Source organism: Tetrao urogallus (assembly GCF_951394365.1).
Source record: "Tetrao urogallus genome assembly, chromosome: 17".
In the NCBI taxonomy this organism is placed as follows: Eukaryota; Metazoa; Chordata; class Aves; order Galliformes; family Phasianidae; genus Tetrao; species Tetrao urogallus.
Genome location: NC_136830.1, coordinates 12,456,596 through 12,483,331, shown reverse-complemented (window position 1 = coordinate 12,483,331; position 26,736 = coordinate 12,456,596). Strand labels below are relative to the sequence as shown.

The following is a 26,736-nucleotide window of genomic DNA, read 5'->3' as shown; positions in this document are numbered from 1 at the left end:
AGGTACAAGGTAAACCAGTGCCCTGCTACCCCACTGTACCACCAGCAGCTTCGCCCCCCAGTGCCCCCAGCACTCCCCATCCCCTATAGCCCCTCACCCCTTGTAGATCTCTGACAGCAGCCCCCTGCTGCAGAGCAGCCTCCAGGAGCAGATGGAGGCAGGATGGAGCCTGCCGGAGATGCTGACCACATCTGCTCCTGCCTTGTCCAGGGAGCAGCGATGCACTGTGCCGAGCAAGAATGTTTTTTTTCTTTTTTTTTTCCCTTCTTCTTCTTCTTTTTTTTTTTTTTTTTTCTTTTTCCCATCCCTTTCCCCATTCCCCCTTCCGTGCCGCTCTCCTGTGGTGTCAATGCGGCATGGGTGATAGGACACGGTGATAGATCTGCCTCGGACACACTCCACAATAGCTCTCAGACAGTCTATTAGTCAGCAATTGTCTGCCAGGCAGCCTGGCCGGGCCCGTGTGCCGCAGCTGATAATGGCAAAGAACAAAGATGGCAGCTGCTTTGTGGGGGAACAGATTTGTGGCAAATCGAGATAAAATAAAGAGGAAGGAGAAAAGAGTGTATGGGAAAAAATGCGGAGAAAAAGGGGGCAAGTTGGGAAGGGGCTGGGAGTGTGAGGCGGCTGTCAGCTTGCAGAGCACTGCGCAGGAAGGAAAGCAGCGTGGGGGAAACAGGCTGGCGAAATGAAAAACATTATTTCCAGGCTCCTGGAGCCATGGGTGCAGATAAACAGAGACACCGTGGCTATGAGGTGCAGGGCTGGGGAGGGCAGTGTATCACAGTGTGTCCACACACCACACAGCCAGCATGGCCCCTGGGCCCCGACAGCCTTTCCCCTTCTTTGGGCACCCAGGGGCTCACACTGACTGGCCCAGCTGCAGGGTAATCATGGTGCATTAACATCATGCCCTACAGGGGTACATTGCACATCCCAACCTGCCCCTCTACACTGGCATGGGGCAAAGGAAATGGGGCCCTAGTGGGTTGTAGGACATGGCTCCAGCAGTGTGAGAGCAAAGGTTGGGCTGGCAGAGAGTCTGAGGTGTTGATGTGCACATATAGGTGTGCATGGATAGGTTTGAACACAATAGTTTGCACGCAAGGGTTTGCACACAATGGTTTGCATGTGAGGATTTGCACACATGGTTTGTGTTCAACGGTTTGCATACAATAATTTTCGTGCAAGCATTTGCACATTTGGGTTTGAATGCAAGAATTTGCATGCGAGAATTTGCACACAATGGATTGCAAACAAGGGTTCACATGCAAGGGTTTGCACGCGTGGGTTTGCATGCAGGAATTTCCACTCATTCACTTACACGGACAAGTTTGCACTCCCACATCTGCCAGCCCAACCTCACCAGGACACTGCAGCCCCCTGCAGCCCTCACAGCTCTTTGAGGCCATCACCCACCTCCTGCTCAGCTGACAGGGCTGTGAGCGAGGTCCCTGCAGAGGATGCTCCACGCTGACACGCTGCACCTGATGTGCAAAGAGAGCTCTGTTCCCACCTAGCCAGTGCTCTATGCAAAATTAAAATTTAGTAAATTAATAACCAGTGAGAGGGGTAATTGGCCATTTTGTGACACATCAGGGCACTGCCAAGTGTTCAGTGCTTCGAAGCAGCAGCACTGTGCCTGCAGGCAGGTGGAAGCTGGCAGGGCTGGGGTTGCAGGGTGGGGTCACCTGGCATTGGGGTGCCCCTGTGCAGGGGTTGGGCTGGCGTGGGGCTGGGGAACAATCCCATCAGTGGGGTGGGTCCTCTGTGGATGAGGAGCATCCCTTGCTTTACGGGATAGGAAGCGTCCTTCCTGTTTCTGCTGTGGGAGCATCCTTTGATTTGTGGGCTGGGACCATCCTCAGCTTTGTGGGCTGGGGAGCACCCCCTGGCAGGGCTGCAGGCAGGTTCAAGTGCAGCACAGCAGATAACCTTTGGTGAGCCCACGGGAGCAGGAAATCCCGCAGGAGCAGCGCTACTGAGAGCTGACTGCCTAATCTCCTTATCGCTGCCGGCCTCAGCCTCGGGGCTGCTTATCACTGCGGATAACGGGGAGGGACACAGCGCTGCCCCCACCCCAGCACACAGCCCCATAATCAGCCGGTGCAGGTTCTCTTTTATCCCTCTCTACAAATCCCCGGCCCCTTCATGCCTGAGCAGCACCAGGATGCTCTTATCGCCCACACCTGCAGGGAACGGGGCCTGGGGGCTGCTGTGCCCCATCAGTGCCCTCATCAGCAGGCCTGACCGCTGGGGGCAGCTCAGCCCCACGCATGGCCCTCTCTTGGCGCCGCTTTGCTTCCATCCCAGGTCCATCTCTGTTTCTCTGCTTTGTGCCTCCCTTCTCAAACAAACACTTCCCCTCCCATCCCCATTCCTACCCCCTGTATTTCCCTCTCCATTTTCCCACCTTTTGTCATTTTGCCTCTTCCCCTTCCCCGGCCCTGTCCCCACTTCCCTCCTTTCCCCCATCCTTCTCCCTTCTCTGTCTCCGTTTGCTCTTTGTCAGGTTGTTCTCCATCCCTCAGCCTGCCTCTAATTTCTGATTAATATGTTCTTAGCCAAGGAAAAGAGAGAGAGGGAGAAGGAGAGAGAGAGAAAAGAAGGAATCTTCTAAATAAATCATTTAGTCATGTGAGGAGCTAATCTCCAAGTGACGGCCTGTGTTTATCTAGTTTTTAGCAGTGCATGTTAAATAGTGATATGGGACTAATTTTTTTTTTCCGCTGGAGCTGCTGTGAAGGGATTTTTAACTTCATTTCCCAGAAAGAAAAATGGTGAAAGCAGAGATAAGGCCCCTGAGCAGCTCTGCCCCTGAACTGTTAGCCAGTGCAATTAAACACCAGGCGGCAGAAGGGGTAGTGGAGCAGGGGCTGCCAATTACAGAGCCGGCCCCATGCAGGGCACGGCGCTGCCCTGGCCCCCAGCTGCCCCACGCCCTGGTTCTCTGGCTGGAGATGTGATTTTCCCCAGTGGCAAAGCTGTGCTGAATTTCAAGATCTCCTTGTTCCCTCAAAGTAGCAAGGATTTATTGTTTCCAACAAACGCGCTATTCCCTAAGTACATTCCACCTTATTTCTTAACTTCTGGTGAATGATAAAACCTCCTGAGAGCTCTCTGGAATCTCTCATGGGCTCATGCTTCGGCTCATTTTCAGAAGCAGAGCCATTCCCATTTGGTCTCTTCGCTCTTCTTCCAGCAAACTCCCACTCCTGCTTTTGCACTGGTGTCGCACAAACCCTTCCTGTACTCCTACAGTACAGGAGGGATGAGAAGGTAAACGGTGCAGAGGGGATTGCAATCCACCACCGAAGCTCAGCCTCCTTGCAGCAGCTTTTCCAGGGGTTCTCCAGCCCTAGAAACACGGATAGCTGTGGAGAAACATTCAAAGCCCTCATCTGACCCCGTAGGCAGGATTTTTCCAGGAAGAGCCCTGGGATCCTCCCAGACTAAGGGATCCCAATTGGGCAGAGGCGGGTGATTCCCACTAAGCCTCAGCAATTAAGCCCTGAGCATTAAAATCCCAGTAATGAGGGGCTAGGTTGAGGGGAGGCAGAGTGGTAATTTAAATGATGGCCGGCTCAAATATGGAACATCTAAATGTTATCTGGGAGAGATTTATATGTTCTCAGGCCTACCTCACTCATTTATTTTGTTAACTGGCTCTGCTGGCTCAGCCCTGCACTGCCGTGGGGCGACACAGACAAGAGGGGTGCAGGTGTGCTCTTCCCCTGCCTCATGCACATCCTTCCCCTGCTTTCCCCAAAGGGTGTGGGGGTGCTGAGCTGAGCTCTGCAGCCTGAACTGGGGCAGAGCAGTGGGTCTGCAGGTAGCGCCCACCCGCAAATCCCTCCTTGCCCATCGCACTGGCTGTGCTGCCTTTGTCTGCAGTGAGCAGCTTCCCACCAGCATGCCTGGTTTTGGAGATGGGGAGGGGGTGGGGAGTGGGGGAGAGGGAATCAATGAAAAAAAGGCGTATTTCTCCCATTTCCTGCTCTTCCACCGCGGGGGTGAAGCAAAAACTGCACAGGGCTGTGCAGAGGGGAAGCTTGAACCCTGTGCCCCCCCTGGGAGAAAGCAGCCCCTAAAATAAACCCATTTGGCAGGGCAATAACAGTGTCCCGTCAAAATCCTCCAGCCCTGGGTGCTGTGGAACAGGAACCCCTCCCCACGGCCACCCCCGGTCCCACCGTCCCCTGCCTGCTTCCCACAGCAGTGTCCCTCAGGCAGGCGGCCAGGAACAGCTGTCAGGGAGCTGGGATCTAATGGCTGCCTGGAGAGCAGTTAGTGGATAATTAATATTTGCAGCACAGAGCTGTGATTGCTCTACATCTTCCTCCTGACAGCAGCGTGAAGATGCTGGTGTTGGCGAGATGGGAGCGAAGAGCCAAGGCAGTGGAGACGGGGCTGCCCTAGATCCTTGAGCATCTCCTGTGTATGAGGAGGAAGGCAGTAGGCACACATGCAGCACATGCAGCAGTGGGCTGGGAGATCCTGATGGGATGGGAGATGCAGGCTTTCTGCCTGGGACATCCTTCCCAGAGGCTGTGGGGCTGCAAGCACACTGCATGGGTGCTCAGCGAGGGGCCTGGCTGAGCTGGGAGCACTCTGGGCTCTGTTGGGCACAGTTTTATGTCCATGGCTATGAGAGCGCTCCTCCTTTTCATTCTGCTGTGTTTGTTTTGTTTTCGCTTTTTGCAGATAAGGCATTAGATAAAAATAAATAAGTAGGAAAGTGCCAACAACTTCCTTTGCAAATAGAATAAAATGAAAGCAAGCCAGCTGGATCACACACAGGTGGACAGCACTGGGATTCTCTGTGCACTGAAATGCTCATGAAAAGCATAGGGAATTGTGCACCGGAGAAGCCCCCTCTGTAGCCCAGACCCTGCACAAAGCTCCTATTGCAGTCCCACGGCGGGGGTTGGGGAACAGCTGGAGTAGGCTGGTCTGCAGAGCAAACCTTAGAGCAGCCCCTTTGGGTTGGTTTTTAATCGAGAAGAAAGATGCTGGCGCTGAGTGAGCATGGAGCAGCGACACGGCTGCCTGCATTTCAGGGGCAGCCCCTGAAAGTGGAGCCCCAGTGCTACCAGAACTGAGGAGGGGATGTGGAGAGCATACACAGGAGCCCTGCAAGAAGTCCAGAAGAAAGGAGGAGAAATAAAAGGCCCCATGCAGCCGGGGGGGATTTTCTTATCCTTTTTGCTTTTCTTGGTGTTTTTTTTTTTTTTTTTTTTTTTTTTTTTTTTTTTTTTTGGAAAGGAGCAAATTCAGCTGTCTCTGGCTGCGAGCATGTTTGCTGCAGCTCGCGGCATGCAGCTAATTCCCCAAACTGTTTAATTTAACAGCCTCTGAACATGCAGACATCACACTGGAACTTGGCATCTTGCAGAGTGGCCTGGGGATGGAGCCAAGAAAGGAAAAGCATAAACCCTGCCCTTGGGCACTGCGAGTCTGTGGGGGCAGCAGCAGCGTCCATCTCCATCCATCCCCATCCCATCCATCCCCACCACATCCATCCCCATCCCATCCCTCTCACAATGCTGGCAGAGTTCTGGTGCCCACCATGCACTATAGACCAGGAAGGTGATGTTGCCCCATGGCACGTTGCAAGCACCCAGGTTACTGCAGGATGGGTGTCTCTGAGCCTCAGTTTCCCTAACTGTATGGCATAGCCACATTGCTTCTTTGAGCACACTGAGGTGGATAAAAATATTAATATTACCATTCAGCCATCTGGAGCACACGTTTGGGGATGCAGGACAGTGCAGTGACTGCTGATCCAAGCAGTGTTCCAGCTCCTGCAGGAGGTGGCAGGAGAAGTCACAGGAGGCTAGGGACACGAGGGTTTGGGGACACAAGAGGTTGGTGACACAGGAGGTTGATGACACAAGAAACTGGGGACACAACGGCATGGGGGCACTTGAGGTTTGGACAAATGAGGTTGGCGACATACGTGGTTAGGGACACAAGGGGTGGGATGATAAGAGGTTGAGGACACATGAGGTTGGGAACACAAGGAGTTGGGAACACTAGGGGTTGGGGACACATGGGGTTGGTGACACAAGACGTTGGAGACACCAGGAGCTTGGTGGCATAAGAGGTTATGGACGCAAAGGGTAGGGGAAAGGTTGGGGACGTAAGAGGCTGGGGACACAGTGGCCAGGCTGGCTTTGATTACAGCACCTGATACAGGACATGGGTCCCCAAATGTCGCCTCAGCCGAGGGACTGTGACCCAGCACGGCCCCACCAAGTGGAAAATCAGGGCTGCTTGTGCCACGGTTCCCCAGATTAAGAATCCCATCTGAGGGGCGGCACCGCCCCGCGAGGAGCCCGCTCCGGCTGCAGCTTGATCCGCCGCCTCTGGAATTATCCCACTGCAGCCCCCCGAGTGCCTGGGCTCGCACACGCGGGAGTTCACACCTCCAGAACAGAGCCTTATCTCTGCGCTCTGTGCAGGACAAGGCTGTTTTACTCCTCCCTCCATAACCCTCTTAGACTTAATCCCGTCTTTAATGCCGCTTGGAAGGGGGCTTTGAACGGCTGTGCAGCCTAACCGGCTCTGACCTCTCCGGCTGCTCTCTCATGCCCATTTGGAGAACTCCCGACTTTCAAAGAGATAACAGAAGCCCGGTAAATCCTCGCTGGGGAGCTAAAGCGATTGTCACACTTAGGGAAGTTTACTCGGAAAGCAAACTTAGAGCAGATTCCTGGCCCCATTCTGGGGGGGTTTGGATGCTCAGCGTCTGGCCCCACAGAGCTCAACATGGGGTGTGGCAAGTGGCTTTGGGGCAATGAAAGGAAGGGAGGTCAGGCTTTGTTAATAAGGGCTTCGGATAGAGCGGTGAAGGGGACGAGAACATGAGGATGTGTGCTCTTCCCCCGCACTTGGTGCACGAGCATGCCTGGTGGGATGCGGGAGTGGTGCCCAGCACCGCAATGCAGTGACTCACAGATCCCCCTCAAAACAGCAGAGCTCCAGAATGCCCCACTGCTGGCGCCCTGCTGCTCCCACACACTCCTAGCTGCTTCCCACCCCAGGCACCAGATGTCCCCACCCCCAGGTTTGGCTCCTTCCCGCATACAGCCCATGGCTGCACCCGGTGGGTGCCGGCAGCCCCAGGAACCGACACCGTTCCGTTCCGCTTCAGATTAATCAAACCCACCGCCCCTATATTAATACTGTGGTGGGAATTAAAATCATGCAACGCATTAAGGATGTAATTTAAAATTAATAACTCATAATTATTTATCATGGCGTATCAGCGGGGCCATGAATTTTCTCCTCTTCCCCAGTGTTCATTTCCTTCCCTTCCCTCCTTCTTGCACCTCTAATAGCTGCCGGGCCATTATGAATATCTGTGAGTGATTTTGGGAGACGCTGAGCTTCGGATATAACGTGCTCCATTTTTTATTTATTTTTTTTAGATCTTTTCAGGGCAGATGGGAGGAGAAAGCCTTTGCTGTGGTCAGTCTCCGAAGACAAAGCGGATGCTGCTGGCACGCCTGAATGACAGCACAGGTTTGCTGATGGCTTTGTGTGGGAGCATCGTTTGGGTTTGCACCTACAAGTGCTTGGCTATGGCAGCGGGGCATCCCGTAGAAAGGCCAAAAAGCAGCAGAGAAATGCAGGGAAGGAGGAGACAGCATGCGCAGTGCGACTGTGCTCTGCCAGCGGCGCTGCTGAGAGCATGGACATCCATATCAGAGCCAGCAGCTGGGGACAACTCACAGGAGGGGAAAAAATGGAGCCAAGGATGGCGCTGTCTCTTTAAAAATAAATAAATAGATAAAGACTAAAAAAAAAAAAAAAAGAAGAAGAAAAAATGCAATAAGTATATGCAAATGTGTTGAGCCGAACATCGCTGTCTGTAAAACAGATGAGAGAGAAAGTGCTTGAAGCTAGAGAGGAATGAGGCAGCCAGTGCTGACCCCGGGGTTAATAATTTTTACTTCTCCATCTCATTCCCTCCATAAAAAAGGATACGAGGGGGGAGGGAGGGGATGGGAGCTGCAGCCCCGGGCACAGCACTGCAGGTCGAGGGGATGCAGGGCCCTCCCAGAGTGGAAGCACCCAGTGCAAGAACCACATTATTTTGCCTCTGCAACAGCTGCTGCGTCCCACGTGTGTTATCTCCTCATTTCACAGCAGATGATGGTAGAGGCAAAATGTTCCGACATCCCTCCAAACATCACCATCTCTCCCAAATGCTAATGAGATTGGAGTTTTGATTGACTCTAGTCCATGTTTTTCTGGACAGAACACTCACCCAACCCGCTCGGGATTCCCACCAGCGTCACTCCCAGCGCTGCGTGCTTCTCCCTGCATGTGGGACCCACACCCTGCTGGCTTCACCATGTGGATGCAAATGTTGCTGAAAATTACCCAAACGGTGAGGTTAATGCCTCCAAATGCATCACCAGCTGCAAGGGAGGAGGGGAAGAGCTTCCTGACTTTATTCAGGACAAGCGAGGATGGATTTGAGCTGCAGCCTGGGAAGAGTGAGAGCAGGTGGGGAAAACCCAATGTCTTGGGGCAGGAGCACTGGGCACGCTGCAGGGAAGGAGCAGGGATGGCAGTGAGCTGCAGGAACTGTCTTTCGGCTAGGGAATACCTCATGCTGGGGTGGATCCCCAGTGCCTGAACCACCCAAAGCAGCAGGCTGGGAGCCCTCGCATGAAAATGATGTTTGGCTGTCACTGGGATGTTACCCTGCCATGGCCTCCTGGCTGGCCCTGCCAGCCCCAACCCTGACCTGCCTGCATAGGAAAGCATCCCGTTGAAACCCCAGGAATTCAGCACTGCCCTCCACATGCAAACCTGCAACGCTCCTCTGCAAACCTGCGTCTCCCTGTATCCCTCCTTCTATCCCTCCCATACAAATCTGCATCCTTTCCTGCATCCCTTCCTGCATCTCTTCTCTGCAAACCAGCATTTCTCCTTCTCTCCCTCACATGCAAACCTTTATATTTTCTAGCATCCCTTCCATACAAACCTGCATTTTTCCTGTGCGAGCTTGAATCCCTCCCTGCTTCTTTCCCTGTATTTTTGCTGTACAAGCCCACATGCCTTCCTGCATCCCTCCTATGCAAATCTCCATCCTATCCATGCAATCCTGCATCCCTGCCTCCATTCCTTCCAGTATTCCTCCTGTGCAATCCTGCATCCCTGCCTTAGCACACATGCTAACCTGTGTGCTCCCCCCAAAGCAGCCCCCCACTCCCAAACCATCACCCTGCCCCACCCATTACCCCATGCCCAGCGATGCTCAGGGCTGTACCAAGGAAGCACCACCTCTACCCCCACACACGGGTGCTAAATGGAAGCGGCAGATCGATCCCGAGTGTGCCAAACTGACACGGAGGCTCATTAGGGGTTAGTTTTTATCCTCCTGCTCCCTGGCAGCCTTCACATTATCCCATAAAATTTATTTACTATTTCATGAATACATAAGCAGCAGGCAAACGCTGGCTTTTTATATATTTACACTGTATATATTTCACGGGAGAGTTATGTGTGTCTCTGAGGCAGAGTGGAGGGAGTGAGAAGGGAGCAGAGCAGAAGGAGAAAGCAGCTGTGAGGGACGGAGGGAGGAGAGGTGCGGGGCAACAGAGTTTGCCCTGCGGTGCGGAGCTGCCCAGCCCCACTGCCCCCTGCTGCCTCCCACTACCATCCTATTGCCACTCCACTGCCATCTCATTGTCCCCTGCTGCCATCCCACTACCCCTCACTGCCACCCCACTGCCACCCTCACTGTCCCCTACTGCCTCCCACTGCCACCCCACTGCCATTGCACTGCCATTTCACTCCACTGCCACCCCACTGCCCCACACTGCCACCCTATTGCCACCCCATTGCCACCACTGCCACCCCACTGACTGCCACTGCTACCCCCCTTCCTCTCACTGCCTTCCACTGCCATTCCACTGCACACCACTGTCACCCTTCTGTCCCTCACTGCCGACCCACTGCCATCCCATGGCCCCCATGGCCACCCCGTCACCCCACATTGCCATCCCACTGCTGCCTGCTGCCCCCCACTGCCCGAGTGGGGCTGGAGCACTTCAGCCGCCGGCTGCACTTCCCCCTCCCCCTTCCCCCTGCCTGCTCCAGCTCCAGCGCTCTCTGCATTGTGGCTGCATTCAGGTCTCATGGCTGGGAAATCCATCGCGATGTTGGGGTAAAAGAGGGGAAACGGAGCAGTGGCAGGCGGCACAAGGCTGTGGGTTGGCAGCATTATGTATCTCCATCGGACTTCATGCGGGGGTTTCTGTCGGCCCTGCATCCCGCAGAAGATGGCCTCTTGGCTTCCGCAAGCTCTGTGCCCAGCTCTCTCCTCATTCTTTGAATTTGGCAGAAGTTGGGTTGCCGGGCTCAGAGGGAGACAGAGGGACGGGAGAAGGGCTGACACCTTCCCTAGGAACCTGAGCAAAGATTCCCCCTTCCTGAGCGAATGCAAGAAAAAAAGCCTGATGGTGTTCATTTTAAGCATTCAGCCACTTGTAGCCTGATGCTATTAGAGAAAATAAACAGACAAGAGCCACTCAAGCAGTGCATGAAGCGGGGAACAGGTATAAAACAAGCATGGGATGACAGGAGGAGGCACGGGGCACTGGAAGGGAAGGCTGCACAGCCACACCCCAACCCCATGTCACCCCGCTGGGTTCCGTCCATCCCTGTGGTACAGGAAAGAAGAGGGGTCAGGGCCCACACCATGATCCCTGGCCTCCAGGTTGGTTTTATACCAGATTCTCTGAGGACGTCAGTGCTTGGTCCCAACCATACGCCACCAGCACAAGGCATGGGAATCAGTACAAGCCCGGCAGTGTCCCCAGATGTGACACCCGGCTGTCCCTGCTGTCCCTGTCTGGTGAGGTTCAGACCTAATTGCTCTGTTAACACAAGGCAATGCAACAGAGACAAGGGAAAACAAAAACCAAAGATGTGAGGTCTTGGAGGGTGGATTCCTCATGTCGCTGCTGGGGTTAAGCACAGAGCCATGCAAAAACAAGGGTGTTGGAGGGGAAAGGGAGAGGCACCAGAGCAGAAGAGCTCCTCAAGCCCATCCGGCAGCATTTCCCCACTGCTTCCCACTCCATCCGTCGCTCCTTCACCTCCATCAGGAGCAGAACAAAAGGCATAGCGGTCTCTCCTTCCCACCATCACTGCAGGCTGGCAGCCTCTGGATGCAGGCTGTGGTCTTTGGTGCCTCAGACTGAAAGTGTGAGGCCTGGGGAAAGCCACTGACACGGCGGTGCGGAGGACCCGCAGCATCCCAACACTGCGGAGCTGCTGTGTGACACTGCCATGGCCACTGGCAGCTGTCACCACTGGCCCTGTTTTCATACCAGTGCGAGAGGCAGCAGCTCCCTCTGCTAAAGTCAAGAGCTCTATGTGAAAAAGAAGCTGCTGGCTTCTTCAGCTGCCCACACCATTATTTTCCCCTTGAAGACGGAACGATTGAAATACTCTGATTCCCTTCATCCCATGTAGCAGCAGGGCAAGCTGCAAGTGCCTGCCAAGGGAGAACGGGTGAGCACTGAGCACTGCAGAGCCTGAGCATCCTTCCCCCCATCGCAAAACACCGGAACCAGGCTCCAGACCTGTGCCTCCATCCTGCACGTCTCAGTGCTGGCGTGCAGCGGAGCGGGACCCCACAGCAGCTCCTGCTTCCCAACCCAAATCAATGCAGCGCTAATTTAAAAAGCAACACATTCCCAAGCCCCTTCTCTGGCGTGCTCAAACTGGCACAGTGCAGCCCCAGCAAATGCAGAGCCCTCTGCTGCTGGCAGCCTCAGCAACCGGCACCCCAATGTGGTGTGCAGGGAGCTAGGGGGCACTTTGCCTGGGCAGTGCCTGCCGATGGCAAGCCTGGTCTTGTACAGGGTTTGCACTTTGCAGCACGTGCCAATTAACAGCATGCCACCATCAGCACCGCAGCTGGGTCCCCGGAGCTGACAACCGCATCCCCTGCCTCCATGGCATTCCCTGCGTCCTCTACATCCACCGCATCCACAGCATCCACAGCCCACTCAGAGATGTTCTGTGGGCACCATGAGTGGAACAAGCTCACACCTTGCATGATGTCCACCTTCCAAACTGCACTTCATCTGCAGAACCTGCACTTGGTTACAAGGCAAAGAGACTCAAGCTGCCCAGGTTCTCCCTGGTCCCGGTCCATCCCCACGTGTTTATAAGGTTATATCTGGTCTGTATACACACCACGGGAGAGCAGAGGTTTTCCAGAGATGCAAAGCCACCATCAGAACTCGTGGTTTGCATTCAGGACGCAGCACTTCCCTTGGTTAAATCCTAGCACACATCAAAGGGTGTCTGTCATTCAGTTTACAGAGTGATCGCAACCAGGAAAGAAAAGTGGGAGCTGGAATATTCATGACCAAAGCCATATGGTTGAAGCAGTCAAGAAAGGTTTTTTGAATACATTCAAACAATTACTACATGTGAGAATGTTGCAATTCCCTCACTGCTAGTCCACAAACAGAGAGAAGCTAAATTCATTAGATTAATATTTGTGGAGACTTATTAGTTTAGCTCTAATTTCATGATCAGATGGCATTTTCTGGAAGTTGAGAAGTAAGCCCCGAAGGCTCCCCTGGACCCAAACCATAGCATGAAGGAGCTACTGTCTAATTCTGCAGGAAGAAACTGTGCAGAGCTTCTGCTTTTCCTTTGGCACGGCTCCCCCAGCCAGGGGGGCAGGGAGCAGACCCCTCAGACTCGTGTTGGGCTTAACCCATCTCCCATGAGGGTCAGCACTGCTGCCAACAGCAGCCAAGACCCCGTGCCGGCCCCGTTCCCAGGGCACGAAGGCATCTTTCTCCCCTTCCTCCTTCTCCTCCTCTTTCTCCTCCTCCTCCTCCCTGCAGCACACACATGCCGCGCTCACCCGGCCTCGTGGCGGGGGGGTGGGAGGCAACCTGACCCCCGCGGGTCCCTCGCTGACAAAAGGCCTATCTTCTCTCCGCCTAAATGATTTAAATTCTAATCAAACATCATTTATGGTACATCTCGGAGCCGTCTCCCGGGAACTGCTCCCACGTGAGCCGTTGCCAGGGCAACCAGGGGGTCTCATTTCAGAAATGTCAGATTGCATTATTGTCTTCACACTTCTCTGATAACCTGGTGGCTCTCCCTCTCCCGCCGCCGTCCCCGCAGCTCGCGCCAGCCTTCCCCCTCCTCGCCTGCCGTCCCTGGAGAACACCTCCTCCCCCTGCCCACCCCGCCAGCACCGCGTCTCTGTCGGAAGGGGAGATGCTCCCGTAGCCACCCTGCTGCATCACCGATCGGCATGGTGGCGCCAGGGCTGCGCGGGGACGCGCCGTGCTCCCTAAAACGCGGGCAGAGAGCAACAGGGGGATGTGCTGAGCACCACGGGGTTGTGCCGAGGTACTGCGACTGCCCAAGTGGGCCCCGCTCCCAGCAGCCTTCCCAAGACTCCCCTCCACTGCAGTCACCTGCTGCACACCCCACAGATTGGCCGTGCTGCACCACGTTCTCCCACCAGTGCAGCTTCCAGCCAGACTACAGAGCCCAGCTCATCCCTCTGACTTTGTAATTGTCTTCTAAAATGACATATGAGAGGTGTTTAATCACTATCTACACATTAGAGAGTCTAGGAGGAGCCCCTAGCCTTCTCCACAGTGCCACGGGGATGCAGGTTAAAGCAGCTGGACATCAGCAAAACAGCAGACAGCTCTCATTAAGGTCACAACCAAGATGAGCCAAGCACTCACCTGAGACAGCCGAAACAGCCACCCAAAGCAGGGAGAATGCTCACTAGAAAGGACATGGGTATTCTGTGCAGCAAGAGCTGGATATGCAGCAAGTGCTTCTGTCACAGCCAAGGCATATTGTTGCTTCTTGGTGCACCTAATTGAGCCCAGGAGCCACGTCACCTCTCCTCAAGAGGATCCTACAGAAGCTTCAGATTCCCTGTGCTGCCACTCCGCTTGGGGGAACTGCCAGCTGCTTGCTTTCATGCTGGCACACAGTGAGTTTCATCTGCACCCACACTGAGCTCCCGGCCTGCATCTCTCCAAGGCCAATCACTGACCCCTTCATTTCTCCATTATGACCTTTTAAAAACCCTCTTGAACATTTCCAGGAAGAAGGACGGTGGCCTCTATCACATCAGGTCCCCTGGGACAGGCTCAGTGTGGGACATGTGGCTGTGCTGTCACCTTGATTGAAGAGCCAAAGATACGGCCACCTCCCCTGCTCTGCTCCATGGGATCCCTGCACCCCAATGTCTTCCACCTCTACCCCATTCACTCACATCTAAACCTCTTCTGCCCTCCTGCTCAGCTCAAGAGGGTTTGGCCAAACAGCCGAAATTTCCATTTCCCCTCCCATTCCCTTGTATCCCACCTAAAGAATGGCATCTGGGAAGGTGACAAGGGATGGCCCTGGTGAGTCGGGCTGGTGATGGTGCTGTTCTTGTGTACTCATGCGCTGTCCTGCATCAACCCGTCCGTCCGTCCATCCATCTATCCATCCTTCTGTTGGTCCCTTCATTCATCTGTTCATCCACCCATCCATCCATCCATCCATCCATCCATCCATCCATCCATCCATCCATCCATCCATCCATCCACCCACTCATCCACCCACCCACTCATCCACCCACCCACCCATCCACCCACCCACCCACCCATCCACCCACCCACCCATCCATCCATCCATCCACCCACCCACCCATCCATCCATCCATCCATCCATCCATCCATCCATCCATCCATCCATCCATCCGTTTGTCCCCCCATCCACTCTCCATCTGCCGAGTGTGCCGGCTACCTGACAAACTCCTAATGAACTCCAATGCTGCCTCTTCCCAAAGAATTAACCAGCCTTGGCCCAGGCAGTTAATATTTAACTGAATAAGAGCCATAAATATGGAAAATGGGACTTTTAATTAAATAAGCAGCTTTTAAAAGGGCCCTTGGGCCGAAGAAGCTTTTGTTTAAATATGATTGATTTGACATTTCCTTACCCTCCCGTTTTTTCTCTCCCTCCCTTTCCCTTTTGGTGCATGGATGGGGAGAAGAGCTGCTCAGCCCCACCATGGCTACCCCAATGGCCTTCATGGAGGACAGGGCAAGACCAGCAGGGCACAAGGGCATGTTGGGCAGTGATCAGGAGGGGCTTATAGGGGCCCAGGCCCTCCTCAGCCACTGCTTCTTCCGAGCCCTCAATCATCTCGAAGGTGCTGCGCTGTTTCAATCCCATTTCCTCTCATCTGAATTTTTAAGGCCTGAATTACAGCAGAACACTCCCCAGGGGGGAGCACACGGTCGTCCCTTTTCCTCTTGTTTCCTTTTTAGGCATTATCACCGCAGCCCCCCAGGTTCATTATTTTCATGAACACTCTTCTCTGCAGGGGGCTGCAGCCACACGTTTGTGTATGGAGAGTCCCCTGCAGGCAGCTGGGAGGGGAAAATGAGGCAAAGAGCAGGGGAGACTGAGGCAAGGAGCAGGAGTCCAGTGCCTATCCAGCCCGGAGGCTTCAGCCCTCAGACTCCAGTGACTTCCTGCACAACCTGGGCTCCCTGCGCTTGGCTCGGCCACAGTGGGTTCCGGTTTCATCTCCAGAAATGACTTGGGGGAAGGAAAGCATTCGCGGGGCCTTGACTTGTTGCTTCAGTGGCACCTCACATGCAGTACTGTGAAATGGGAAAAAAAGAGTGTGCGCGATCACAGAGCAGAGCTGGCTGTGCTTCACTCAGGGGTCCCTGGACCAGGGACTGCTGGCCACACACACAGCTGCGTGGGACCCAGCGCGCTGCACTGCTGCCGTGGAGTGGGATGATTCTGACGTCTGACATGATTCTTCCTAAGTAATTCCTAAGAAACATTTATGCTTTCCTCATGAGGGCACCATGCCACTGCTGTCAGTGGAGATGAGGGGTGCTGGAACATCCGACCCTACGCTGCAGCCAGAACTCCTGGCCAGACTGATGCAGCGCTGAATGGCATCGAGATCACTTCAGTGGCTTGGGGCTCTGATGGGACGACATGAGACACACAGCAGACACAGACCTGAAGAGACGCACAGGCACCGTGCACGGCACCCCAGGCACTGAGGTGCTGCAGGGATCTTTTTTTTTTTAAGGTATGAGGTTCTCAAAAAGAAAAAAAAAAAAAAAGGCCCCGTGTTTGCAGCCAACACGTGTAATCTGTTCAGCCCTTGTCAGACAAAACAGTTTTGCCATAAGACAGCGATTCCCAGAGGGGAAAGGGGCGAAGTGAAAATACTTTATCAGCTGCGTACATATGTAACGTGGTAGCCTGGCTGCAAAGCAAAGCCTCTTTCCTTTTGAAAGCCAGGCAGGGGCGGGAGGCAGCTGCCTGCGAGAGGGGACAGAAGTGACACAGGCAGAGCCGAAAGCACCACGGCCCCCACCCCGCTCCCTTATCACCCTTATCCACCCATCAGGACAGAATAACCCCATGAATTCAGAAATACATCCAAGCAAACCTTGAGATTTCGTAAAGCTCTTATTAAAAATATACGCGTGGCTTTTAATGTATACAAATGATTGTTTACTTCAGACATGAAGAGCAATCTGCCAGACTGCTTGGGGTGGCGAGGACTCCCACCTCAGTGCTGGAGTCTGAGCGCTGTGCTCCTGCCCCGGTGCTGTGGATGGAGGGGGGTCCTGGGGCAGCAGCGCAGCTCTGTGCTCCAGGGATGGACTGTGGGTACACAACAGGTGAGTGTTCACTGAGAATCCATCAGTTCTTCATCCATCAGCCCTAGGGAAAAAGAATAAAGGCAATGCCATGAAGCAGTCACCAGTCACTGCTGTACAGTTTGCAGGAGGTGGAGGGGCTGGAGGATCTGAGGTGCAGCCCTGGGCCCTGCAGTGCTAGGGCAGAGGGGTGATGGAGAGGGAAGGGAAAGGATGAGAGTGGGTGGGTGAAGGGGAATGGCAGGAGCATGTGTGTGTGTGTGTGTGCCCATCTGGGCGATGCATCACATTGAGATTGTCCCACATTAAAAATTCACCAGCCAGAGAATTTTCAAGGGATTTGTAGTAATTAGATGACAAAATGCTGGCAAATCTCAGGCTTGCCAAAGATGTTACTCAGGGGTCAAAGACTCGACACTTTTGGCTGGGTAATTTGTAAGTGTCAATCACACTCAGCCGTCAGAGGGAGAGCAGAGATCTGAGGGCTGCATCCTAACGAAGCCACAGCTCTGCCTCCCGCCTGCAGGGCCGGGCACAGCACTGCCAGTGCTGACTGTGGGGTTTGGGAAGGGCATGCCCACTCCTGTGTCCCAGCGCCCAGCTCCAGGCAGGAGGAGCCGCCCTGGCTCGCTGCCTCCAGCATCCATCCTGACTTCATCCCCATGCACCAATTTCTCCGCTTTCCTCCTTTTCTTTTTTTTTTTTTGGTGGGTTCCTTCATTTTCAGCACCTTCCACCCCACAAAGCCCCTTGCAGGTTTTCCCCCTTTCCTCCTCTTGCATCCTGCATGCACCCGGATGCTCGCGAGCTGCTCCTTGAACACCTGCAGGCTCCGTGCCAGGCGGAAGGCAAAGCTTCTATGCCTGCTGCCAGGTCCTGCAGCCCTCAGGACAGCCCCAGTGTGCAGTGAGTGGCAGCAGTCACAGGCAACGACCCATCCCACAGGCCTGACATCCAGCCTCAACCCACAGCCCTGCAACGGTGGAATGTGTGATGGGAAGGTGCCGGCCCCAGGCAGGGTGCAGGGTGCTGCTGCTGCCCCTCTGCCCCACGGACCCCCTGGCAGAGCTGTGCTCCGGCTCCCATCGCTTTGCATATTTCTCCAATTCAGGTCACATCGTGCACATATGCCTCAGCCAACATTTGTTGATATTCTCTCTGCCTCTCTTCCCAGCTCCAGTTTGGGGTGAAAGCCTCCCTTATTAGCCAATTTGGATACCCATTTACTGTGAATTACTGAGCCTGATTATTATTCATGAATGGATAAGTCTGAAATCTCAAGCCCTGCCATGCGATTTCTCCCCCTCTCAGATGCATACATTTCGGGAAGCAGGAGGCAGCGCGCCCGTGTCACGCGGTGCTCTGGGGCACAGAGCCGGGCAGGGCTGCTGGCTGTGCGCAGTACATGCAGAGCTGAGGAGCTCGTGCCCCCAGCCCAGCACAGCTGCAGCCAGCACCCAGAGCTGCCCCACAGCTCCGAATGCTGCCGTTACACCTGCTGTCATTTTGGGGTGCGTTGTGCGGAATCCTCCGCGTGCAACGGAGAAATCGGGTCCTTGCCTGCAGAGTGGGAATTAACTCCAACTGTTCTCCAGAGCTGCGATCAGCACTTCCATAATTAATGTATGGGTGCAGAGCTGTGTACATACACAGCCCCCCCACCCGCACACATCAAACAGATTTCCCCGATACCAAATTGCCTGAAAAATTAACCAGTGTCGAACTGCTCAACGAGATAAGTATCATTAAGGGAAAAAGAAAACCTTCATTATGTTTGAAGGTATGGAAAAAAAACCCTGTGAATGTTTTCCAGTCCATATCCAGACAGGGAAATAACATGTTTTAAAACATATCAAAGGGTTAAATTAATTTTCATTAAAATTTAAATTTGGAAGGCTCCCTCTCTCCTCTCCTCCCTCCTCCCCCCTTTGAACATTTGACTGGCAACCATTTCATATTTCAATCTCGGCAGAACAAATTGAATTAGATGTTGAAACCAAACTCTGCTCTGTTCTCTAAAGCCTACATGCTCAGCTTGTGCTAATCCTTTTCGCCGCCGCTGCAGACCTCAGAGATGCGCAGCAAGAACCCTGCCCTGCCGCAAAAGACAATGAAGGGAGGGAAAAACACAAAAAAAGAAAAAGAAAACCAACACGGGAAAATCCAACCCAAACTTGTAGCCCTGTGAGGCTCTGCTGAAAGTGAGTGCTGGGGGCAGTGTGGGCAGGGCCCCGCTCAGTCCTGGCTGCGCTGCGGTGCCAGTGCCTCCCTCTCGCTGAGCATCCTTGTCCAACCCTTCTGTTTTACCTAGCACTTCATATATACATTATTACCCTGCAGCACTCTTCCCATGGATCTGCGCTGGTTTTCATCTTTTCTTGCAGTGCCACGTGCTCCCATCCCTCCCCACCTTTCACTGTCACTTCCCCAGAGATGTCTCTTTCCCCCAGGCTGAACTGATGGCAGCCCCCTGACACACAGGGCTCTGCTGCCCACCCTGCTCCCCTGCTGTCACCCTCCCACCCTCCCAGCCCCGCCAGGATTGTCACTCATCAATGCTGGGCAAAAAAAGCCTAAACAACAACAAAAAAACCCGGATTCCAGAACTCTGCACTGAACTCATCTCTACTTCAACTGACAGCTGCTTTGATAGTGCTGCTCCATCATGTGCCTCAGTTTATCCACCTGTACAGTGGGCACAAATACCTGTCTCGGGGCAAGGCTGAGGCCTGGGCACCGTGCTGGGGTTGCAGCAAAAGGCAGGCATTAGTATCCCACAACCTGTGAATGAGTCCGGGGGTCAGTCCCAGTGCCTGCAATGCCGGCTCCTGGGGGCAGAGAGGTGCAGTGTGTGGCACCAGGAAGAAGCAGCAGAGCTGGGAGTACTGGCTCTAGGAGCAGAGCTGGGGAGGTTTGCAGACACTGTCTGTGGGCAATGGCACAACTGCATCCAGGAGCTGGGGCGGGCTGTGTCCAAACAGCTGGGGCTGCCTGGCTCTGGACACTGCAGCTCCATCCCTTCTCCAGTTGCGTGCTGTAGAGCTGCTGACCACTGGATGCATCCTTCAGCTGAGCAGCTCCAGGGGAACAAATGCTAACTCAAGGCCATGCACACACGGCAACACGCTGCATGAAGTGGGAAGCAATGTAACCCTGCTGGGATTGTTCCTGTCTTTATGGGGGAGAGGAAGGAAGCATGCACTGAGCATGGCTCTGAGCCACCCATGTCCCTGCCACATGTCCCCAGGAGCTGTCCCCCCCACAACAGCAGCATATCCTGCAGGGCCACCTCTGCCATACCTACCTCACCATGCTGCACACTGGTTAGAGGGCCTCATCTTTGTTGCTCTCCTCCTCTTCTAGCTGCTCCAGGATCTCACCCAACACCTCTGATCGCTTCTTCTTGTTTGGGGAATCTGTAGAGGCACAGGTGAGAGAAAAATGAAGGTGAGGGTCACAAAGGGGTACGTGCACCACATGCAGCCCAGTCCTGCCCCACCAACCCCTTGGGCACCACTGGGGAGCTGTCTCCCCACCCACAGCACCTTTACTCCAAGGCTCTGCTGGAAGCCACGTGCCCACCTCCAGCCAACACACAGCAATGCCAACCCTTAAATGCAGTTCACCCATCCCACGTCCAAGAGAGGCTGCAGCAGCTGTCCGGACAGCAGGCCGGTCCCTTGGGGCCGGGCCCCAGTCCTAGTGGAGTTCAGATGATGCTGCAGGCCTGCAGTGCTGGATCTGCCCGCCCCATGCTGGGTGCACGGCAGTGCCACGTCCCCCGCCAGGCGCAGAGTGCCCTCCGCAGAAGTTGCCCCCCCCACTCCCTGCCAGCGGCTGCAGAGCACATGGAGAACAGCTGTTTGAATCCTGCCTCAGACATCAAAAGCCTCGCCGGGTTTCTCAAACAAACATACCATAGGACTGAAGAAAAGGTGTAAAATAAATAAATGGAACAAGCTGTGCGTTTTCTTTTAGTATTACAGCTGCTGCGGGAGATAAACAACAAGTAAATGTCACAAAACATCAATACAGAAGAAATTAACCTGACAAAAGCTCACATCCCCCTCCTCTGCCTCCCCCAGCTTGGAACAGTTTTGCATTTCTGGAGTTCCCACCTAACGATTTTATTTTTCAATTAATTCCTTGTCAGAGTGCCAGGGCCCGCCTGCTCCTGGGGGTTGTGGGAAGGGGTGCGGCTGCCACCCCAGGCCCCATGCACAGCTCTGCCCCACTAGGGCTCTTACGGACACAAAACAGGATGGCTGAGGCCAGAGGAAGGCCCTAACCCAGCTCCTGCTGCCTGCTGTCCAGAGCTGAGGTGAGGCGGCACCAAGCGTGATCCCAGAGCCCCACATCCACTGCACACAAATCTTGGGCACGGGGACATCCTGACCCTGCAGCCCCTCAGAGCACACTGCAACTTGTGCAGGCACCTACACCCCACGCACAATCACCCACACCACGGACACCCACGCCATGCCATGTGCCACCAGGCATCCCACGGCCACCTAACAGGGAGGCGAAAGAGGAATAAAGGAATGACATAATATAAAAGGAGCAGGGTGCAAGTGGATCGATCGGATGTCCGTTCTGCTTCAGGCTGGTTAGGGTTTTCCACTAACGATCCCATTTACTTCCTTTAAACAGCAACCAAAGCCGGGGGCGGGCCGGCAGGGATTACGGCGGGATTACACTGTGGCGGGGCTGCGGATGCCATGCTAATCCTGCGGGGTTTACTCTCTGGCTACGGCATGTGTTTGCATTAGTTACAGAGGCGCTCTCAGAAAAAAAGAAAAAAAAAAGAAAGAAAGAAGAAAAGAGGAAGAAAGACAATACAAAGGGAGCCAGAACCACGGGGAAGCAGCAGCCCCCAGCTTGGGGCTGCAGCCTGGGGGAGGGAGCAAGCCGGGGCTCAGCCCCTGCCCTCCTCTCTCTGCCCTCTCCTACCCAAACAAGGGCCGGACCCCAGCCCCACGGCTCCCACTGCTTCACCCCCAGCAGAAGCCAGCCCTTCCCCTTCCTGTGCTCAGCACAGCATTTCCCATCTGTCAGTTAATTCTCTGATCGATGGCGAGGAGCAGGACGAGCGCCCGGCGCAGCTGGCGCTCGCGTTAGCGCTGGCAGGAGGCCGGCGGCCCGCTGGCACGGTGCTCCAACACAGGTCGATGGCAGTGGGGAGGATGGGAGCGGGACGTGGTGCGGCCGCATTGCCTGCGGTGGGCATGGAGGGAAAGGGATAAAACCGAAGGAGGTGGACGGATGGATGGATGGACGGATGCATGGATGGACAGATGTGTGGGATTGGACACTGACAGTACGTGAACTGGGGATGCTCATAAACGCACACACACAGTTCTGAGTGGGACTGCAGAGCACCAGGTGCTGTGCAGTGAGGGAAGGGGCCCTGCTCCATCCTACTGTGGCTGTTGGATCTTTGGAAATGATGGCTCAGATATGACCTGACTGCTATGACCAATGCCTATGACAAGAGACGAGACTTGAGGTTCAGAGCTCTCCAACCTAACAAACAAGACCTGAGGAGTCAAATTTGTGTAAGCAGTGTCCAGAAGTAAGGTGCATGACTGCAGCAGAGGGGAGGTGGAGCTGGAATGGGGAATGCTCCATCTCCTGCAGCATCAGGGCTCAGGGAAGTGCTTCTGTGTTAAGACCAAATTGACACTGCCTCAGAGCTGCTAAGGGGCAAGCAGCTCTTAACTATGCCATGGAGCTGTGCTGCACAGAGCCTGGCCCGGGCTGTGCCACAAGCTGCGCCACTCGAAGCCTGGCCATGGGCTGTTTCCATGAGCTGTGCCACTTGGAGCTGAGCCACTTGGAGCCTGGCCACGGGCTGTGCCTTGGAGCAGTGCTGCCCAGAGCCTGGCCGTGGGCTGTGCCATGAGCTGTGCCATGGAGCAGTGCTGCCCAGAGCCTGGCCATGAGCTCTGCCATGAGCTGTGCCATGAGCTGTGCTGCCTGGAGTCTGGCTCCACACCGCTGCTGGGAGCTACATTCCAGAGGGTGCATCCATCTCTAGGCAGTGCCTGTCCTCCCTGCTTCCCACGCATGCCTGCAGCTGTTATACATGGCAGACATCAATGGGCTCCTTTAGGTCTTCTCAGTGCCATGCTGGTGCTCAGCCCATGTCCACCCCACTGCACATCTAGCTCCCACCCACCTCTTCCCCCTCATCTACAGCCTCCAGTACTGGGAACAGTGCTTTGCCCATCCCCACGGTGCTGTGCCACCCCTGGTGACAGGCAGGTGTGTGGCAGAGGTAAGGGATGCTGCTGGGGATTCAGGAGGAGAGCATCGATCTCCAGCTCAGTCCTCCAGCCCAGGGGAGCCCTTCCTACATAAATATTTGCCAAGCCAAGCGTTTGTGCTGTCAGTGGCTGTCAATAGCAGCCTGCAGCGCTGCTATCTACTGAGCTGTCACTCTCGGGCACCTGATCCAAACAGCACTCTCTGGATCCCACCCGATGGTCACATTATTTCTTCTTTGTAACCGAGCTTCTCTGTGCCTCCATCACCCTCCCAGTGCCCATCCCTACCCACACTCCTCTGCTGGGAGGTTTTCTGTGTAGCACAGTGCCAAAAGGGCTGCTCACCCCTTGCTGTTCCCACCTCTGCAGCACTGCAGGGTGCTGGCACAGCGGAGCCTGCAGCTGGCACAGAGAGCCCTGGTGCTGCCAGTGCAGTGGGTAGCTGGCACATATGCCTGGCTGTGTCAGATAAAGCAGCCAGCCTGCTGCCCTCTGCTCGACCTGCACAGAGCTGCATGCTCTGCTCCCTGAGTGCAGCAGTTTTCCAGCAGCGTGCCCCCTTCTCCTGGGTGGGGAAGGGCCGGTGCAGTGTGGCTGTGTGCCAGTGGGTCGGTGCCAGCTGGGTGTGCCAGCAGCCAGGAGGATGCTTTACCGTGGAAGTGGTCAGCCGTCCTCCTCCTCAGGGCCTCCACCGTCTCCTCTGTGTCTGCCCACTCCAGGACCAGCCTGCGGCCATACAAGTGCGTGCTGTGGCACAGGGCATTGAATGCTTTCTGAAGATCAAAGTGAAAAAAAAAAAAGGAGAAAATAAGAAGTAAGGAAAAACAAAGATGTCCCTCCCTCCGCCCTGAATCTAAAGGGGAGAGAACACCCTGCTCTGAGCACTTTGCTCTGACAGGGCAGGATTCGTCTCCATCAGCACCTCTGGCCTGATCATTTACCTTCCACACATCTGCAAAGAGAAATCACCACCCACTATCCCCGTAGGCTGCAGCAGGAGCTCCTCACAGCTGCTCAGCTCTGGGTGCAGCCCTGGGGCCAGGAGCGCTGCTGCCCGGTGAGGTGGGGGATGGTGCAGGGCGTCAGGTCACACCTGGTCCCTGCTGGCACTGCAGCAGCACGTGCCCTTGAGAAGGGAAAGGAAGATGCAACTAACTGCCTGGTGCACCTGGGAACCCTCCCATTCCATGCTGGCACAGCAAAGCACAACCCAACATCAGCAGAGGTTGCTCTGAGTCCATCAGTGGGACGAGTCTCAGCCTGTGCCAGGAAGTCTGCCTTCCCCTTGCCTTCCCCATGCTTTCTCCCTGACTTCCCTTTGTCTTCACCATCAGCCATACAGCAGCTATCTCTTGCTGACACTGAAGCTGGCAAGCTGGCCAGCACAGTTGTGCAGTATATGGCTAGGCATGGGACAAAGCAAAGAATCCAGCACGCTCTTTAAAAACCCTCAGCCAGGATTAGGATTACGTAAATTCATAAAGTCTGTAAACTCACTCTAGGCACAGCAGACAGAAACACACCCCTCTGTTCGAGCTCCGCAGAGATGCGGCGCTGAGGGACATGGATAGTGGGCACAGTGGGGATGCGTTGGGGTTGGACTTGTCATCTTAGAGGTCTTTTCCAACCTTAACAATTCAGTGGTTCTGACTCTCCATCACTCCCAAAACTCCCATTCAATCCAGAAGAGAGGAACACATCTCCCATTCCCTGCACCCTGCTGGCATATCAGTGCTCTCCATCTCTCCACCCTGCCACCCCCACAGACCCACACAGGCCTCATTTCTGGGCGGTTGTGCTTCTGTATGAGGCTGCAGCCTTCTGCAGCTACAGCTGCCTTTATTTGCAGCTGCTGTTGTTTTAAAGGCCCATTTCCACTCAGAATGGGATCCAATTAGCAGAGCAATGTGTTGGCTTAAATAAACACTCAGGGGGAGCAGCAGTGGGGAGCTGTGATGGCTGTTTGCATTGGCACAAAGAGCCATTGCCATCGCCTGGCAAACAACGGCAGCGCTCACCATTGGCTCTCATTTGTTCGTTTTGACTTCTGGATTGCTCATGAGCTGCAGCACCAGGCAGAGGAGGCTGTAGGACAGGGCATAGGTGCATAAAGCATCCTCTGGACCCATGATGCAGAGGGCTGCTGTGTGATGGAGGAACCTGCTGGTGGGACATGGGAGGTGCACAGCTCCTGCCCAGCCCCAGTGCTCCAGCACATGGGAGAAGCAAAGCACCCAGTACTGCGGGGCTCCCCAGGCTGGGGCTGCAGAGGAGGAGCCGTGCGCTTCAGATGGAAAACACCAAATGTCATTTCCTTTGGGAACCACTGAAAATAAACAAGTTGCATTTGCTGCTTTGAGTGGGATCCATACTACCTCAGGGAAAAGAGAGGATACACTGATGATTCAAGAAACAAAGGGGTGGAGGGCAGTAAAGCTTCCCCCATGCATCCAAAGGCCCAACGTCTTCCTGCAAGAAGGGGAAATGTGCTGCTGCTGCTGTTGCACGAAAAAAAAAAAGAAAAAGAAAAAAAAACAGGGAGGAGAAAGATACATTTGAACAGGAAAAGTGCAAAGGGAAGACGAGCAGACGGGCTATGGGCACGGGATGCTGCTGGGGGCTGCACCCGCTGTGGCTGAGCACTGTGCTGCGCTGGACAGCTGGGCTGGGCGCTGAGGCCACCCCTGTGTGCTCTGTTAATTTGAGGACAGGGCTGCTCTGTCTGCAGCCCCCTGCCTTGCTCCGTAAAACACTCAAGCTGAAGAGCCTCAGGCTGTCGGCATTGGAGGGACAGAGGGCCGCCACCACTGGGAGACTGATACGTTTCTCTTCCTCACAAGAAACACTCCCACCCGACGATGCTTGAGGCACTGCCAGCTGCGCACAGGATTTTTCCTTCCATGTGTGCACATTTCTAAAGGGCTGGCTGTCTTTCCCAAAAGGGCAATTTCTATTTGGAGACCAGATGTATTTTTATATTGACTAGGGAGAAAAGTGGAAACTTGGCTCCCAGTTAATAGTTTAAAAATAAAAACAATCCCACAACAATTCTGCATGGGGAACTTCAGGAAACGTAGCCCATGGTTAACGCTTCCGTACCCAGAGTTGACACTGCACGCATGGTGCCCACCTGGTGCACACCAGGACCACCCCACAACCCCAGGGACAGCGGCAGGAAGCAAACTTCATGGGCTCAGCCCCAGGACTGCAGTGGGAGCCCACGCCTCTGTCCCAGCTTTGGAGAACCTCTGCAGGTGCTCTGTCGTGGCTCAGAGAAAGACAAACGGGGAGGTCACAGGTTTTAAATGCCCAACAAAGCCACCGTAACTGTTCTATTATAAAAGCATCATGTTTTATAGGACGCTTATAAGTGATTTCCAAATTACCACTCTTAGGGGAAAAAAAAAGTCATTGATCGCCTGCAGCCATTCAGCTCAGAGATCTCCAGGCCCACTCCCCTCCTCTCTCATTTCACTTAGCAATAAACTCTCAGCCAATTATGGCTGTGTTTACAATATTCAGGATCCTATTCATCAATACATAGCACATCCTTTTCCAGACGGCCAATGGAGTGTACTTGATGTGCCACTTGTGAGACAATTAAATCCCTAAAAGAGAAGAGGTTGAAAAAAGAAAAAAAAAAAAAAAAAAAAAAAAAAAAAAAAGAAGGAAGGAAGAAAAGCTGCTTTGCTGGAAAAGAGAAGGAACCCTTGGAGTGATCTTTCTCAGGGCTCAAGCTCCAGGGCTGTCCCTGC

The 26,736-nt window shown here is 54.4% G+C and overlaps 1 protein-coding gene across 1 annotated transcript in view; it reads right to left on the bottom strand.

Annotated features, from left to right (window-relative positions):
* Positions 1-20,039: 20,039 nt before the first annotated feature.
* Positions 20,040-26,736, bottom strand: part of RBM19 (RNA binding motif protein 19) — a gene marked incomplete at both ends in the record, with an annotated part of 43,629 nt that continues 36,932 nt past the window's right edge. Inside the window, 2 exons of the mRNA XM_079544094.1 lie at positions 20,040-20,131; positions 23,634-23,754. Of these exons, the coding sequence (XP_079400220.1) occupies positions 20,040-20,131; positions 23,634-23,754 (213 nt within the window). The remainder of the gene's footprint in view (positions 20,132-23,633; positions 23,755-26,736) is intronic.